Raw genomic sequence first — 18,462 nt, forward strand, 5'->3', positions numbered from 1 at the left:
CTAGCTAGCATAAATGACCTACTGACAAGATTTCTTTCATTTTTCATTTTTAAAATATGTATAATCTTTACTCTTAACATTGCCCAGCTAGCTAGCATTTTCTAACCTGTCTGGATTTCTCAGAGGATTTTTAAGTCATAAAATTTTACAATATTCACTGTCAAAGCTAGCTAACTATCCAACATTATTTCACCTGACAGGATTTCTTCACTGTGAAGACTAGCTTGCTTAGGTTAGACTATCTTAAATGACCTACTCTGAGAGATTGTTGAGAAGTTTAAGTGATATTCATAATTGTGTATTAATTTTACTGCTAACATTAACCAGCTAGGTAATATTATCTAGCCTGACACAATTTATGAGGTTGTTTCATTCATATTCACAAATGCTTCATAATCTTCACTGTTAACACTAGCCAACTGGTTTTAAATGACCAACTCTGGTCATAGTTATAAGTCATACGTATAAATCTTCATAGCTAATATTTACTGCTGATCCTAGTGAAGCTACATGAGCTAACCTTAAATATGATCCCGAAGTAAATAACACATGTTCATAATCTTCACTGCTAGGTGAAGCATGTATGGTTAGCATTTCGTATCCTGTATTCGAAGAGGCTTTTTAACTTCTCAATAAAATCTCATAATCTTCTTTGCTAACATCAGCAAAACAGTGCTAATCTGACAGTTAAGAATGCTAATCTGACAGTATTTTTAAGATAAGTTTATAAATGTTTAGAATTCCCACTGTATTTTTTAGTTAGAAGGATAACATGACCAGATATTTAAAAAAAAAAAAAAAAAAATGTAACAAAGTGACTAAAATCATAAAATTACATCCACTCACTGTGCAAATACAGTGTCAAATATAATTTGTTTATTGTTATAAACGAATGCACAAAATACAGCTTTAAGATCATTTCGAAGTATAAGCTGAAAACCATAACTTAACATAAGACTATACCATGTAGGGAAGCTTTAAAAAGAAATCACTATTTTACAAATCAGAGAATTTATAAGCTATATGTCCCACATGGATGGTCTCACAATCTGTAGGTGAATAAAAACATCTTAAGCACTGAGCCTGCTGGGAAAAAAAACTGAAATATCACTTCACTTCTTATTGGAAACTGGTCTAATGGTCTGCATTCTTGATTCAGTTACAGAACACATTTTTTGTAATTAACCCATTTTTGTCTCTTAATGGAATATTTGCCATTTCTCTCTTGACAACCACCATGTTCTCTGCAGAAAACCTGAAATTCAGGAAAATTACAGAGGTTAATATCACAGATGTGAAACACTGAATCCCATTACAAAACCAACAAATACATCTAAAACCAGTCACATCACCCGTTAAACCATTCAGATAGTTTACATCTTGATATCAATCCATTTAGAAGACAGATAATACCACTAATAACAATTACACAAGCATCAAGGTCTAAGAGAAACCACTACATGTTCCCATTATTTGTGTTTCATCAGGTAGTAAAATGTGGAATATGTCTTCTCATACTTTCTACTGTTCGGTAATATTTCTCTAAGATTTGGTGGAATGTAAGGCTTAATTAATTAATTTTTTTTTACATGAATATACCTTACTTTATTCACCATGTCATTCATAAAAACCTATACAACTGTTTTTGTTTACCTGTATGTATATCTCTTATAGATATGTATACAAATAGCAACAATGTATACCTATAAAAAGTCAGCATTTTGTAGCAAAAAAAAAGTTTTTAACGTGTTCCTTGTCCAAAGAGCTTATTTTAGTGATCACAGGAAAGGTAAAAGTATTGCAGCAATGAAATGTCATCTTTCAGAAGCTTGACTATTGACCATATCTTGTAAACTGAATTTTGTTGATATGAAAAATACTGCACAGTACATTGTTGCATGGACAGGAGGTTAGTAAGGACAGGAGAATATACTACAATTCTTTCTATATTACATATAAAAAGACATTGGTGCCACCAGGATTTGAATTTTGTACCTCTTGTTTAGATTTTAATGTTTTATTTTGAAAGTACATGTGACGTTTTGGGTTTTTAATTAAAACCAACTGATTTTCAATTGAATGAAAGTGAAATTCTCAGATGTACACAATTCAATTTTGAATTTGAAGCACAACCTCAGATTTTAGACACATCTGATGAAATTTAGGTCCATCATGAGGCGTTGTAATCTCTTAAAAACGGGCCTCATTTATCAAGCTGAATACAGATTGATTTACTTGTAAATTGTCCAGCATTACCTAAAACAACAATACAACTTTATTTCAAGATTGAACAGTAAGAGCCAATGTCTGAATCTGTACTCATTTGCTCACTTTGGGTTGTATAGAATTAAATCTGCTTACAAATGTATTTGAATTTTACATGCACTGCGAAGCCAAAATGTAGAATTCAGTACATCTGATTATTTTTTAAATTCAGTACTAATCAATTATATAACCATTCAAATGATGGTATACAAATTAGAGTCAATTACGCTGAGAGTAAATTATGAAGCTTCATATGAAATTTCAAATCAAAACAATGCCATTTTCAAATTGAAACGTGCAAAATTCAAATCCAAAAATCATTCAATAATTAAAAGTACAAGGCATTAGAAAATTTGCAAAATACAATGCAAAAGTGAGCCAAAGCACAGGATATAAGTGAAAGAAATTACATACTAAGGTACAAAAATAGCCTTTTTGATAGAACTGTACAGCAAACACTTTGAATTGAAGACGTCAACAAACACAAACAATTTTGATAATGGCATTTTCAGCTTCTTTACAGTCAGTTCATTAAAAATGACCTCGCATTCACATTGCCTACGTCTACAATGAAACTTGTTCTTAATTGCACCAGGCAACTTCATATGAAAGTACTGATAATAAAAATATTTAAGAATACACTTTCTCTTTGTAACAAAGTACTAACACTATCGTTTGTTTCGATCAGTTCCACAACTGCATGAGCCAGGTCTGAGAAACAGAGTAGCATGCGGATAAAACGGAGCTACTGCGCAGTCAGTCCGATCTTCTTTGTGGTGTTGAGATGTAATTCATTACGTAAAGTTTGCATTTTCACAATATATATAACGGTGCTATGATCCGGTTCAATGCACATTAACTCCAAAGTGCTGAACACTGCTCAGTTTGAAACTGACGCAGGAGGACCTATGAGACATGCAGGGAAGTGGTGGCTCAGTGGTTAAGGCTTTGAGCTACTAACTGAATTTCTAAGTCTCTTTGGAGAAAAGCATCAGTCAAATAAGCAAATGTAAATGTAATGCACCAGCCATTTTCGTTGCATGTTGTGAACTTTCCAGTGGTACCTTGTCCTGCCATGCTCCTTTAACAAAACTTGCCCAAGGTGGCCTGTACCCAACCCTGCAATAAGCTGTTTTATGTGTGCCGATTTGAAAAACTGCCATGCAGTTCACACAAACGATGACCTGTCATTCATTCCTAATAATATTATCATGCCAAATCATTTTAAATTAGCAATATTTTATAACCTCACAACTGTAGCGTAACTTTTCTGAGGATGAAGTTCCTAGTTTCTTGTACCTCGAGGGTGCTTATTTGTTTGAGTCAGCTTCATTAGCTTCATCTCTCCAAATGTCCAGGCACACTTGATGCACCCAATACACACAGCTCAGGATTTGAAGCTCAACGTGCGTCAGAGACTTCAATAGCTTAGCATTAGTGATGGCAAAATTGTCAGCCTTATTTATGGTGGCGCTCAGTCAGAACCCGTCTGTGCCTAATCTATCGTAACATTTAAGAAAGAAACAAAGAAATCACCAACCAGTTATTGAGCTCATCATACAAACATGCCCCACATACCAACATAGGCACAGTGACAGGAACCCTGTCTTAAATGTTTCTATCAATTTGTGGTGCAAAGTATCCAGCACTTTTTGACCAAACTCAGCAGAGCAACGTAATACGGGGTGAAGTCAAAAATCAGAGTCAGCATCCATGAGTTCTGCCTCCATTAGATTGGTTCTAGAGTGGATTGGTGCTGTGACTGGTTTCCTGCCCTCTGATCGAGGTGCTGTAAAGCCTGTCCTGCCACCACCCACTGACGAAGGCATCTCGTGACCTGAATAGCGGAACACTCCATTATGTCCATTAGATTGCCAGGCCGGTTGTTTCAACTGACCTCGTCCCTCGTACTGGCTTAGCGTCAGTGGGTTGGAGAGGTTACAGCCCAGCTCCCTGCTAGGCTGGTTGGATGAAACATAGCCAAGCCCTCCGTATCTCTCCTGGTATGGAATGGGACAGGAAGGTCGGAATTCTGGGAAGGAACCTGGAAGGACGTTCTCCTCTTGCTGCCGTTGCCGCTCCCACAGGTTAGCCACGAGGCTGCGATGCGCCGGGAGCTTGGGGAGGCGAGGGACAGCGCTGGCACCGAACTCTCTGTGACGGGGATTCACACCCTCTTCAACAGGCGCTACTGAACGCACCTCCTTCTTCCTCTTTTTCTTTTTCTTCTTACGTTTCATCATCTCAGGGGAGATATCGGCTTCGACCATCCACAATTTGTTTCGCTCTTCTGGAGGCGGCACTGCACAAAGATGTACAGTTGTAAGCAACGTTAACACTTTGTTGGAACTGCGAATTTTAATCTCACATTTCAAAGGTCGTATATCTTTTGCAACACTTTAAATTTAGATTATCTTATTTAATATTCTAGATTTTATTTTATATATCGAGGCGCATTAACCATTAGGTAACGTTAACAAAATATTTTAGTTTATTATACCTGCATTATCCAATGTTTAGTCCATCTTTATGTAAAACTATATATAAGTGCAACTAATACCACCTAACACATTCATTTATATTCACTGGCAATATTCATAATTTAGGCTAAAGGTTGGGTGCCAATATTTACATCCAAGCATAGCGACATGCTGTAATTTAAAGTTACGCTCATTAATGTGGATTTGGAAATAATGGTGAACGTATTAGTATTAAGTTAACATTTAAACAAACATCCATAATATGCGTGTAAACTTTGTTCTTTGTAGCGGATCAGGGTTGAATTAGATGGTTTGTGAATGCAGGAAAGTTAAAAGAATTGTTAGTCACCCATTATTTTTCTGAAATCAATCTTTATGTGCTTGGATCAATGATTTTGAACATTTCTGAGGAGTCAAGATAACTGTACTGACCAGGTGTCCCAGTGGGTGTAACTGAGATGTCCTGAGGTAAAATGGCACCTCTTCGTGCCACCATCTTTGTCACGTGCTGGGCCCATGCAGAGGACATTTCCATGGACGGCTCATTCAGTTCAAAGTTAATACCCGCTTTGGAAAGCGACAAATTCCATCAGTGTTTAATTTCATTCGTCATTTTCTTAAATAGCCCTTCTTCATTTCTCAATACTTAATTCTACTCAGTAAACTGGAGCATCAAAATAATTTTTTCTCCACACATCCAGCAGGAGGTGCTATACTTACCCACCGGTCCCTCATGGGACACCGTGTGCATGCTGAAGGACAATTCTTTTTCCGGGTCCATTTGGAGTTCCTTTCGCTTCGAGAACGCTTTGGCAATCATCTTGCTCTTCTTGATGCGCTTTGGCTCATCGTCACTGCGTCCAATTATCCTTAGATTACAGGAAAGGCGTAAATATGACACCGGATATTGTATACATAATTAGGCGGCTAAGACATTCTGTTTAGCTATTGCAGCATATGATGGACTAAGTATTTTATTTTATACAATTTCTTATCAAAAGTGCCTATAAAATACGTGCATTTAAACACAGATCGAATGAGATGTTCATTTCTTGTCGACTTTCAGTCAGAAACCCCTTAGTGGAAACGCGTGGGAGATTCACTATAATTCAGACAGTGAAAAGGAGCAATGGACTCATTTCAAAAGAGACACCTTGTAAATAAACGTACCTACACCAGGTGCGCTTCCAAATGAGAATAGTGGCTTTGGTCCATACCCATGTGCTCATGGCAATGCCGGTACCAAACATAGAGAACAGATTGATCTTCTCCACCAGCAGACTGGGCCGGTTTTTAATGGTGCACTCCGGGATCGGTTTCTTGGTCTGATGAGCTATAGTGACATTAGCTTCACACCTGGAACAAACAGTATTTTTGCAATCTGAATCACTGTATAAACATATTCTGTTAAATAATAACGGTGGATAAACAAATATTTAAAAGTATATATTTTTAAAAATGCTTACAGAACAAATTCCCTAAAGCTCCTTTCCCATTCCGCCTGGTTGAAGAAGTCGTAGAAATGGCATCCAAAAGTGATGAAAACAAAACCAAATGCAAGAAAACCAAATATGCCTGGTAGGAAGAAAAAGTCTTTAGATATGTAGACAATTTTTTGCAGCACTCTGTATTGTAATAAAAATCAAAACTGACCATTAGGCATGCATTTAAAAAATGCTCTGATACCATCATCCAATACCAGGTAATACCACGAGACATAAGCCTAGTGTATGGTGTCGCACGTAAGTACAGACTACACAAAATGACAACGATCTGGGTGCATTTCACAATTAAAGATGGCGAGCAAAGCTATGCAGACTGCAAACTGTGCTCAGAAAATGTGAAGAGGAGGAACTACAGCCTCTTCCTACAATACACACACCCTGATAAAATACCTTAAACATAAAACTCAACAAGAGGGGCTCATCAGGGGGAAAAAATGTCTACAGATAACACAAGCAGTGCTTAGCCAGTATGTTGTTCTTAAAGGTCGGTCGCAATCGACACGATGAAAACAAATACCTGCAACCCAACCCCATCCAAGGTAACTAATGCAGCTAGCTAATGCACTTCATTTTAAAATCAAGTTGCTTATATTATAAAGAACAAGACCAGTAGCCTAAGTGCATGAACACACTCGGGCGCTTTTCATGGCCACGATGGAAAGAAAAACAAGGGCTAAATGAAATGATTGATTAATACTAAGCAGGTTACTCATTTTGGGTGTTGGTTTCGGTAACGACGAGTACCCGAAACATGATTCATGTCTGGTTCAGTCTGGGGGAAAAAATGGTATTGATGCATCTCTAGGGAAAAATAAATAAATACTATGCAAAAGAAAACTGTACCAAGTCTCAGCATGGTCTCGTTGATTTTGCTTGCTGCTTTTTCACTCAGCAGTCCTGGATGGTTACTTTTGATAGAAAATAGTGTCATGACACCTGCAAAATTGGGAAAATTGAATCAACTTCAGGTATAAAAAATGAATCAAGCAATAAAAGACTGCTGTCTTTCTGTTATCGTCTTACCTCTTACAAGGAAATAGCCACCAACAGTGAGTACCACGCCGATTGGAGCAAGAACAAACCCAGCGCGGTATCTGTAGTTTTTGTAGCCAACAAAGCAGATTCCACTAACAGAGTCTCCATCGACCTGTATGATGTTCAGCAGAGTTTATGACTACTGCAGCATCCAGTGCAGCACCAAAAATGTCCCAAAAAAAACAAGAAGAACAAGCGGCCTCACCTGTGCAATGGCCAGTATAGCCACTGTGAGGATAAACGGGATGGACCATGTGACCAGGTGGAAGTATGACGTCTTTCCAGACAGAGGTTGGTGCGTAGTGCCCAGGGCTTTGAAAGATGTGTGCCAGGCGTAGGTGAGCATAACAAACCAGATGACCCCTGACATCAAAGAGTAGTAGACGATGATGAAAATGATAACACACGAAAGCGTCTCTGTCGATCTAGAGAGAGGAGAAAGAAAGAATTGATTTTCTGGGTGCTGTCAAGTACATTCATAACATTCTTTGAAATGCTCCTTCGGAAGTGTTCTTACGAGGGCTCTCCAAGCCGCATGGTGTTGTCGCTTTTGCACACGATCTCTTTGCGCGCACCGTCCATGAACTGAGCGAGCCACCCAATGCTACCCACGAAGAAGCAGGCATTGACATAGAAGAGGATTACAGCCGGGTAGCGATTGGAATTTTTCCAATCGGCAAGAAACGTCGCCTGTGGAAAAGAGCAAAAAAAGACGTGACACATTGTCAAAAAATTTTATTCACTGTACAGGGCTACCAATGCATTTGCTCACCACATGCATCAATGAGCCTTGAGCACCCATGACCCTGTCACCAGTACACTGCCTGTCTTTCCTTGGACCACTTGGCCATTTTTCCTGCTTCTAACACGTCAACTTCGAGAACTGATTGTTCACTTGCTGCCTAATAAATATATCCCCAAATCAGCACCCACACTGCTTCAAGACTGTTTCAATACATCTATTACTTTCTAAAAGTATGTTTTTTGTTGTTCTCTTCACATGACTGCTTCAAAAACAACGTAGAATGACGACTCTTTGCCGTCATCACTGCCTATAGTGTTATTTTGGCAAGTAAGTACTCTATACACCTTCTATGGGTGACAAGTAGAGATTTACAAAGTGGGATAGCAACGAGTATAATAATAAAAGTACTTATTACCAGTTTATCATAATTTATCTAAACATTTCTCCATATTTGACCCCACACAGTAGTCATGTTCACTTACTAATGTAAAGAAAGTGCAAAGCAGGGTGATTGAACCGAAGATGGCGATGTAGTCGTGCATGTCGGAGTGTTCCTCCTCCGTGAAGAGGGGATTGTCACACTGAATGCCGCAGCCCTCCACGTCCTTGTACCAGCTGGCCTGGATGTCGGTTTTTACCAGAGGAGCTTCACATTGTCCTGATGTATTGAATTTGAGTTTCTGCACCTCGTTCTAGAAAAATACACACTTTAAGCATACTATTCATTTGAGTCAGTCACTCAAAGGTAGAATCAACCCCAAACATCCTGCCATTCATACAGCCATCCTGCTGTAGTAATATCTCGAGCAAACGTCAACCAAACACAAACGTAAGCAAAACCAACATAGGGAAGAGTTATACCTGACAACCGAGAGGAAACTTGTCCGTGTTCTCACACTTCAGGAAGTTGGGCCACCCTCGCTCCTGTTCCACTATGCTGCAGGGTCGGCGGGTCGCCTGGCAAAGGGTCTGGCTGGGCAGCTCCACTTTGCCGTTCTCACACTTGGGCATGTAAACAGCACACAGTAAAGGCTGAATGACCGCCCAGCAGCGAGGAGCATTTCTCAAACCTGAAGAAGAAAACATGTCAGAGGTGAACATTTAGATTTCATTCAAATATTATGTGTATCTGTCTAGTGCTACCCAGAAATTTGAAACTCATTTTTTTTAGTGATTAAATTTAATTACATTTTTTATTATTAAGCCAATACCCAATACTAAAGCAATTCTGAGCTGACTTTCTCAGAGCTTCTGTTGGCAGGTTATGCAAAACATCAAATACAGTGTTAGTCAGCTTTAAAAAGACATTATGGTCAAAATTTTATATATATATATATATCTCACAATCCTACTTATATCTTACAGAATCAGCTTTCCCTATATGATTAATGTGAAAATCTCTTTTGCATTGTGCACTTGGAAGTAAATTATGAACTATGGCTTGGTAAATGGTCTACACTTATATAGCACTTTCTTTTAACCTTAGCAGTTCTCACCCTTTAACTCACACACACTGGTAGCAGAGCTGCCATGCAAGGTGCTAGCTTGCCATCAGGAGCAATTTGGGGTTCAGTGTCTTGCCCATGGTATGTGGAGTCACGTGGGCCGGGAATCGAACCGCCAACCCTACGATTAGTGGACAACCCGCTCTACTACCTGAGCCACAGCTGCCCCTTATGCTAATGCTAATGCAGAGCTCATGAATTTTTTTACTCTATACAGTCAAGCTAGCAGTCAAGATGGTTTTTGCAAAAGAGATTTTCAGGTTTTGTGTCAGGTGTCAGGGCACAGACTGGGGGGTGAGAGATCCTAACAATAAGACAGAGCCTAAGAGATGAAATGCTGCACATTAGTAAACAATAATTTGGGTCCTGTGTTCAATGCAAAATCTGCTACTGTGTCAGTCAACTTCGCAGACTTCAGATAACACTGTTAAATCTGACCTGATACCAATATAGCGTTTCAAGCAGGAATCGGCTCTGAAGCACTCTTTGTCAAACCAACAAACAATCTAACAAATTGCAGGTATTCAGACAGTCAAATCCAAGCACTTTCTCTTTCATGAGTCCAAAATCTGATGAACAATTATAGCAAGGTGTCTGGCTGCTCCATGAATTGCATGCTGCTGTGGGGAACTTGCCCTTAATTGCTGCATTCAACTAAAGGTTAAATGAATTTCTGACTTTCATCTAGGAAAAAACCAAGAAAACGCCCCTAACTTGGAAGTCCTACTCTGGAACATGGTACAGTCTCCTCAACCCCGAGTTCAGCAAGTGACGTCGAAACAACATGGCTGCTCACGTCATCAACAGTAAACAAACTAGCACTTCTTTTTTTTTAAAAAATATACTATACTGTATATACTAGTATTAGCTTTAAACCAATCAACATACAGATATATTCACTTGTTAAAAAGTATAACACTGGCTACACAGTCCACTGTTATGAGGAATTAAATATACATCACTCTTCACAGTTAGCTGGCTAGCTCGTTGCTAACAAAAGAGGCTCAGAGTATGCAACATAAGCATACAAAATCGGTCTGAATCTTATGATAATCACGATTATTTATCCCGATTATTCATTGATTTTAGGGACGACATATTTTTATCGCACTTTCACATTTAAATAAACAGACCGCTGCTTTCACCTCCATGTTGTGCTACATTCCTGCTAATGTACAAATCTGTGCATCAGACTAGACTGAGCCGTAACGTGCATCATCTCATTAACGCAAAATATAAATAAAATTGTACCCGAAATATAGGATGAGTAAAAATAAATACGCCGTCAGCCAAATGAAAATATGCATCAAATATAACAATATGCAACCAGATGAAAACAATTCAGGCGAATGCAGAAAAGGCAATAACAGTGTTTACAGGAGGAGAGACGCAGACAGATCACCCAATAGAGCGGTGACGCAGGGATGACGTCATTCTGTACCGGAAACAGGAGGTTAGCGTCACACCGGTTCCCCCGACAAAAACACAATCGGATTTTCACATAGACTTTTGGATTATTGCAAGAAAACGAATCTCTGTGATCAAGAAAAGTTTACAATACGAACACGTTTTGTCCATCAAGATCATTTTCACAAATGAACACCACTTTTATGGAGTTTGAAGCCTGAATACAATCCTCAGAAATAAACAGCTAACCGTACGCTATAAACGAACTACACCACGGTCGCTCGACTTCAACATCACCATCACCACGCTTCCGATAACTTCTCCAAACTTGATTTAAAAACGTTTTCCGTAGTACGGATTTACTCGTGGATCCATCTTCATCCACAGTTTTTTAGGGGAATTGTGCACAGCAAACCTGAACCAGTTTAATCTGCAAAGTTTTTTCCTGTTCGGCGTGATGAAGTTTAATGTCCCCAAGAACGTCTGTAGACCTGTTTAGCAATATTTTAGTGTCACGATTTCCCCTCGCGTAAGCACTGGAGCTCGCAGCGCGCTCTTTTAGTGACACTGACTTTGTTTACTTTCTACATGTGCATTTATTATGATTTCTTTCCTGTCTCCGCCCCTGTATTGTCATCGGTCGTTCCTTTATGTGTCATCATTAGTCTCAGCTGTTCTTGTTCACCTTTAATTACGTTTGTCATTTAAACCCCTCGTGTCCCTTTGTTCGACGCGAAGTATTGCGTGAGTTTTCCATGTACTAAGCCTTTGTTCATAGTTTTGATCCTATTCTCGACCTCGTTGTTGGATTCTTGTTTAGCCTTGTTTATGCCGTTTCCCGATCGCCTGACCTTTCACCTGTTTTTGACCAAGCTATTGTCTCATGTTTTGGATTTGTCTGCCTCTCTTCAATAACGCTCTTATCTGCACTTGCATCCGTCCTAAACCCTCATTACGTGACAGTTAGCAACCGCCTTTTTCAGTACACGTAAAAGTTTGTTAAAAAATTATGAGTGGGGTATTACTGGTGTATATTATGAGTGGGGTATTACTGGTGTATATTATGAGTGGGGTATTACTGGTGTATATTATGAGTGGGGTATTATTGGTGTATTTTATGAGTGGGGTATTACTGGTGTATTTTATGAGTGGGGTATTACTGGTGTATTTTATGAGTGGGGTATTACTGGTGTATTTTATGAGTGGGGTATTACTGGTGTATATTATGAGTGGTGTATTACTGGTGTATTTTATGAGTGGGGTATTACTGGTGTATTTTATGAGTGGGGTATTACTGGTGTATTACTGGTGTATTTTATGAGTGGGGTATTACTGGTGTATATTATGAGTGGGGTATTACTGGTGTATATTATGAGTGGGGTATTACTGGTGTATTTTATGAGTGGTGTATTACTGGTGTATTTTATGAGTGGGGTATTACTGGTGTATATTATGAGTGGGGTATTACTGGTGTATATTATGAGTGGGGTATTACTGGTGTATTTTATGAGTGGGGTATTACTGGTGTATATTATGAGTGGTGTATTACTGGTGTATATTATGAGTGGGGTATTACTGGTGTATTTTATGAGTGGTGTATTACTGGTGTATTTTATGAGTGGGGTATTACTGGTGTATATTATGAGTGGGGTATTACTGGTGTATTTTATGAGTGGTGTATTACTGGTGTATATTATGAGTGGGGTATTACTGGTGTATTTTATGTTATAGAATAAAACGTGAAAATATTTGTGGCTTGTGTTCACCACCGACCTTATTTCAGGCTTTTAACCAAAATCCCATTAAAAAAAAAAAAACACTGACTTCGGGACGACGGAACCGGAAGGGCTAAAATGCTAACTCGTTTCCGGGTTTAGGCATTACAAAATGATGTCATCCCTGCACCACTCTATGGTGATTGGCTGTAAGTTTAGGGAGCGGTTGATTTGATCTGCAGCGGAGTTTTCTATGAGCGGAGGACGGATTTTAAACGTCAATATCACAGTCGATAATGTCCATGTAATCCTGGGCAGTCAAAATCGTAATCGAGATCAATATTCAATTAAATGTGCAACCCTACCTATGGGCTAATCTGGCATAGCAAGTAGACCTAACCGCATGCTTCTGAGAGGTGAGAGAGGTGGAAACCAGAGAACCCAGAGGGAACCCACTCAGACAGAGCAAAAAACATGCAAAACACCATGCAGTCAGTAATCTGAACTCAAGATTGAACCCTGGACCTATTCAGTGGACCATACACATTTATTTCTTTGAAATAATATTTATTAAAAATAAATATGATTTGTAGTATAGAGAAAAGAAGGAAGAGAAAGAGATTGTGTTGTTGTTGGGTTTTTTTTTAAACGCTTTGTTGAGACCTTTCTTTCATCAGCTGTACAAAACAATAAATGCAGAGGTTATAATAATCACCACATTTCTACACGTCATCGGCAGTCAAACCGTGAACTCACACGTTCTGTAGAGTTTTGTGCTGTTTCTACATACTGTAGATATAGAGCTGAAGTGTTTCTCACAAGTGAGGGGAAAATGGGCCTGAAGAATCACAAACATGCACACAACAAACCCTGAGCACTTTGAGATTCAGGTGTGAATGAGGAGGAGGGGGGAAAAAGCAGGAATGGATCATTAATGGGTGCTAATGTTAATTACAGAGAGCTTCAGCACCAGGAAATCTTCCTCATTACTCATTTATTTAATGCAAATGAACGGCTGTAATTCTAGCTGTTTTGTGTTTCACAGCTTCAAATTGAAGGATGAATCGAGAATGAAATAAGTCAGTCTTTTGAAATGTATTATCTTTTTTTTTTTAAACCAGCAAAGACTGAAAAAATCTGAACTGCAAAACAAACAAACAAACAAACAAACAGATAAATAAAAACATGTACAGAGGGCTACAAAGTAAAATGTGACGTAAACACCAACACTGGGTTTGATGGTGTAGTTTGTTCAAGCTTTCTAAATTCTTGAAAGCAAATCAACAACTTCTAGGAATTTCTAGGAATCCTTTGTTTATAATATATACAACTTTAATGTTTTGACACATACCTGTGCGTTTTGTTTTTGCATTCAAAGTAAAAAAAAAAAATGCATCTACATACATCTATTTTTAGCTTTTCCTCACCACTAGTATTAGTAGTAGGCATTAGTAGGGCATTAGTAGTAGTAGGCATAGTATTATTATTAATCTTATTATTATTAATAATAATAATAATAAACTAGCTGTAATACATCGTTTTCACTTTTTTTTTTTTTATCCCAAAGTTTAATTGTTTCCTGTGTGTGTGTGTGTGTGTGTGTGTGTGTGTGTGTGTGTTTAATAACATCTTACCAGACCACATGGCCAACTTCTCAAAAGCTTCTTCTTGTGTCTCGGAGTCTTCAGCCAGCACCAGAGACGTGTGCGTGTACGGCAGAGGCGAACCCAGACACGTATTGTACTTCAACACTTCACACGTCGTCGTTTTCTTGCAAAAGTCGTTGAACATGCTCTCGTTTTTGTGTAACATCACGGCCTGGCTCACCATCACAGTGCTGACCCAAACCCAAAGCATCCCAAATCGACCAACGATGGAGCTGGAGGACATTTTACACAGCGACAACAACAATACTACAACAATCTGGACTTTTGGGTTCATTTGTATCCGTGCCAGTCCATGCGTCCTGCGACAGAAAGTGTTTCCCAGAACCAATCTGAAGTCATAATTGAAGAATCGGTCACATAATAGCGGATGTGTGTGTGTGTGTGTGTGTGTGTGTGTGTGTGTGTGAGAGAGAGAGAGAGAGAGAGAGAGAGAGTTTCTTCGTCTCTCCTTCTTTATTCTATTCCTCAGTTAAAACTTTCCACTCCGACGCAGAAGTTACGCATGGCCTTCATTTCAGTGCGTAAAACCAAATAAAGAATTGTATGAACCTCGGATTGTTTGACTTGAAATAAAAAAATAAAAATAAAAAAAAACTGTAATCCTCAAGACGCTTAAAAAAAGAAAGAAAAGAAAGTACAGAATGGCTTCATCACCATCCCCCACTTTTCAGATGGAGGTGGGAATAAACTGGCCTCGGAGAGTGTAACTCGATCCCCAGGCTGCTGGTTCAGCCCCCCAGATTTTTGCCAGCAAAAAAAAAAAAAAAAAAGATGAGGAAAAAAAAAAAGAAAGAAGTTTCAACACAGACTAAATCTTATTCCATGAAAAGATCATGTTAGATTGGACTCATGTGTAGCTTCTTCATCCGCGCAAACATTTCTGCACATTTCTCCAAATTTGACCCGCAGTTCCTAAAAAGCCAAGCTTCTTCTCCCATCCCCCTCTAAGTGTGTGTGTGTGTGTGTGTGTGTGTGTGTGTTGTAGTCAAGTCGGAACATTCAGTCCATCCTCCAATAATGCCAGTGTGTGTGCAGTCCAGTACCACACACACACACACACACACATACACTTCTGCTCTCCATATGCCATATCAAAAAGAGCACAAGTGTTGTTGTTTTTTTGTTGTTGTTTTTTTTAATCGTCCATCCTTTGTGTATTGAGAATCTTAATTCTATTACATAGCTGCAATCATAGCTGTGTCTCAGTCTTGAGCTCAGTTTACTGTCTGAGGTGTCTAAAACAATAGTGCTGTGCCTTTTACAGATTAAACTTCATCACTTGTCTTAAACTTTAACTATGAACAAATGAATATCACCTGCTAGAGAAACTGGGGGGGGGGGGGGGGGGGGTTTGGTGGGTTAGGGACTCAAATCCCACCTCCCTGTGTTCTCCATGTTCTCCCTGTGCTTCAGGGGTTTCCTCCAGGTACTCCGGTTTCCTCCACCAGTCCAAAGACATGCGTTGTAGGCTGATTGCCATTTCCAAATTGTCCATAGTGTGTGAATGGGTGTGTGAATGTGTATTATTGTGCCTTGGGATGGGTTGGCACCCCGTCCAGGGTGTCCCTTTGCCTCGTTCCCCGAGTTCCCTGCGATAGGCTCCAGGCTCCCTGTGACTCTGTGTAGGATAAGCGGTATGGAAAATGAATGGATGCTATAGAAACATTTCTACAGATGATTTTCTGAAACCTCGTAGCAGATTTTCTCTGGATGGAGCTCAAATCTTCTTTAATTCCAGACTGCTGGGACTACGGCTGCTCTTAACGCCATACAGACTTCATATAAATCCATAATGAACTCTTTCACAATATCTGTTGTTACCCAGATGAGGATGGGTTCCTTTCTGAGTCGGGTTCCTCTCAAGGTTTCTTCCTCTTAAAACATCTTAGGGAGTTTTTCCTCGCCACCGTCGCCACTCAGTGTCTTGCTCAGTTGGGATAAATTTGCACCTTTAATATCTGTATACCGTGTTGATATTTCTGTAAAGCTGCTTTGAGACAATGTCTATTGTAAAAAGCGCTATACAAATAAAATTGAATTGAATTGAATTGAATTTTCTTCAGTGTGTGTAAGAATGAAACACTTGCCGAGTGTTGTGACTAGCTAATACGATTTGTAGCTCCATTTGGTTGGTTAGTTATATAGTTATTGCTAGTATTTACATAGCACTGCGTGTAATTTGTATATCTTGGAGGAAAATGCGCTTTTAAAATGCACTTTTAGCATTTGTAGGATTTTCTCCTAGACACATTCTTTTGCAAATTTCAGAGACTTTGTTGCTTATTATCTTTACCTCAGGTTCACATCAAGTCTCGTAACAATAACAGTAATGATGGTGTTAACAGTAAGATGATAATTCAGATGATAGATGCATCATCAAACCTTTTTTTTTTTTTTTTTTTTTAAATCTATAAAATGTAACTACGATGCTGAAAGAAAATGAGTTGTGGGAAAACTGGATAGTTATTAACTCTTACCGATACATACAATACAGGTGTCTGACAGAGTTCTGACTATAAGCTGATACCTGATCACGTTTGATACACGTGCTGAATCTCAAAACATTGCAGATGTGATGCTGTTGTGTCCTGCAACTCAGTAATACTCAGTACGGGATCAGTACCTGGAATAAACCTTTTACATACAACGATACTTGATAATGTCATTAATAATATCATAGTATTGCAGTCAAACACGCCAAAGTCTGAGTCAACATTTTTTTTTTCTTCTTAAGTCTGCTCATAATATACATTTTGACCTTTACGCCTTCCAGTATAACTTCTAGTATTGTTAAAATTTGGATGATTTTGTTTCTCGGTTAATCACAATGTTAATCACATCCCACGGTTGAAAAACCTCCTAGTTTCATCCATGTGTTTTGGTGCTCCCAAAAACGATTGAATGTTAATCAAGTAGGCGGTAATATTAACAAACTCCAAGTAGATGGGATTATATCATTCAGACGTAAAGCAGCAGCGAGGTTGAATCAGGTTGTGGTTGGTCTACAGTGTTGTCTGTCCAGAATAGGACCTCCTTAAAAGGCCTGTGAAACATGGCTACTATAGAGTGAGTCAGAGAGGGGACCACACACACACACACACACACACACACACACACACACACACACACACAAAACATGAGGCCCAGCACCTCCCTAGCTCTCTATAATTCCGATCCGTATTGGTGGTAGAGAGAGAGACTGTAAATTTTGAATGCGTATATCTTCTAAATCCCACGTCTTTTATACAGTATGTCGTTCTAAACAGTGAATTCTCACACACACACACACACACACACACACACACACACACACACACACACACACACACACACACAATCTATATTTATTCCCAATAAACGAACACAGGAAAGGATAGCCCAGTATCATGTCATCCTATGACGCAGAGGGGATTGCTTCTTGGCCAAGATAAACACGTCATGCCTGTGCTTATGACTTAGAGAAGACAAGGCGTGTTTATTATAGACCAGGCCTGTGTTTTTTTTGTTTTTGTTTTTTTTTTGGGGGGGGGGGACCCTGCCAAAACCTGTGTCTACTGTAAATGGGTAGGGAACACAGGTGAGCAGGAAAATGGCTCCCGATGAACAGCTTGCAGTTATTTATTATGCACCATCTCTCACACACAATGTATTCTTCAATATAAGGGGTTTATTTATTAATATTCAATACCATGCACTACTACAAGACATCTTGAATCCCATCTACTAACCATGTTTAAATCCTTTCATGCGCAATTATATTCTAATAATTTGCCAGTCAGCCAATCAGAAACAAGCAATATCTAGAGATATTCAAGATGCCGGCACGGTAGCACACAGTGGCAATTACGGGTCCAGAAATACAGTGCAGGTTACGTGTAGTCCATACTGATTAGGAAACTTTTCCCAGGGATGTCCCTGGAGTATAGATAAGAGTATCACACACACCTAGCTTGATCATAAACCTTTTTGGACATGTCCATGAAGTCAGAAGATTCTGCTCCTGCAGATTCTCATTCCTACTTTTAAGTACAAAGTGTGATTATTTCTATAAACGTGGCTTCCTAAGAACGTCCGCGATGATGACGCGGCCTATATCATTACTAATTCGTTCCAATTTAGATGAAAAATTCCGTCAGTG

General features: G+C 39.0%; 1 protein-coding gene across 1 annotated transcript; it reads right to left on the reverse strand.

Moving 5' to 3' along the window:
• Positions 1 to 854: 854 nt before the first annotated feature.
• Positions 855 to 15,005, reverse strand: smo (smoothened, frizzled class receptor). The gene is made up of 12 exons (XM_017494278.3): positions 14,292 to 15,005; positions 8,892 to 9,100; positions 8,513 to 8,722; positions 7,803 to 7,975; positions 7,491 to 7,710; positions 7,274 to 7,397; positions 7,094 to 7,186; positions 6,212 to 6,320; positions 5,916 to 6,101; positions 5,466 to 5,614; positions 5,178 to 5,312; positions 855 to 4,567 (listed from the first exon to the last, which is right to left on the reverse strand). Exons 1-12 carry the CDS (start codon positions 14,596 to 14,598, stop codon positions 3,957 to 3,959), a joined length of 2,526 nt encoding a protein of 841 aa, XP_017349767.1. The 5' UTR covers positions 14,599 to 15,005; the 3' UTR covers positions 855 to 3,956.
• Between the last annotated feature and the right edge of the window lie 3,457 nt (positions 15,006 to 18,462).

Source organism: Ictalurus punctatus, chromosome 19, assembly GCF_001660625.3.
Source record: "Ictalurus punctatus breed USDA103 chromosome 19, Coco_2.0, whole genome shotgun sequence".
Lineage (NCBI taxonomy): Eukaryota > Metazoa > Chordata > Actinopteri > Siluriformes > Ictaluridae > Ictalurus > Ictalurus punctatus.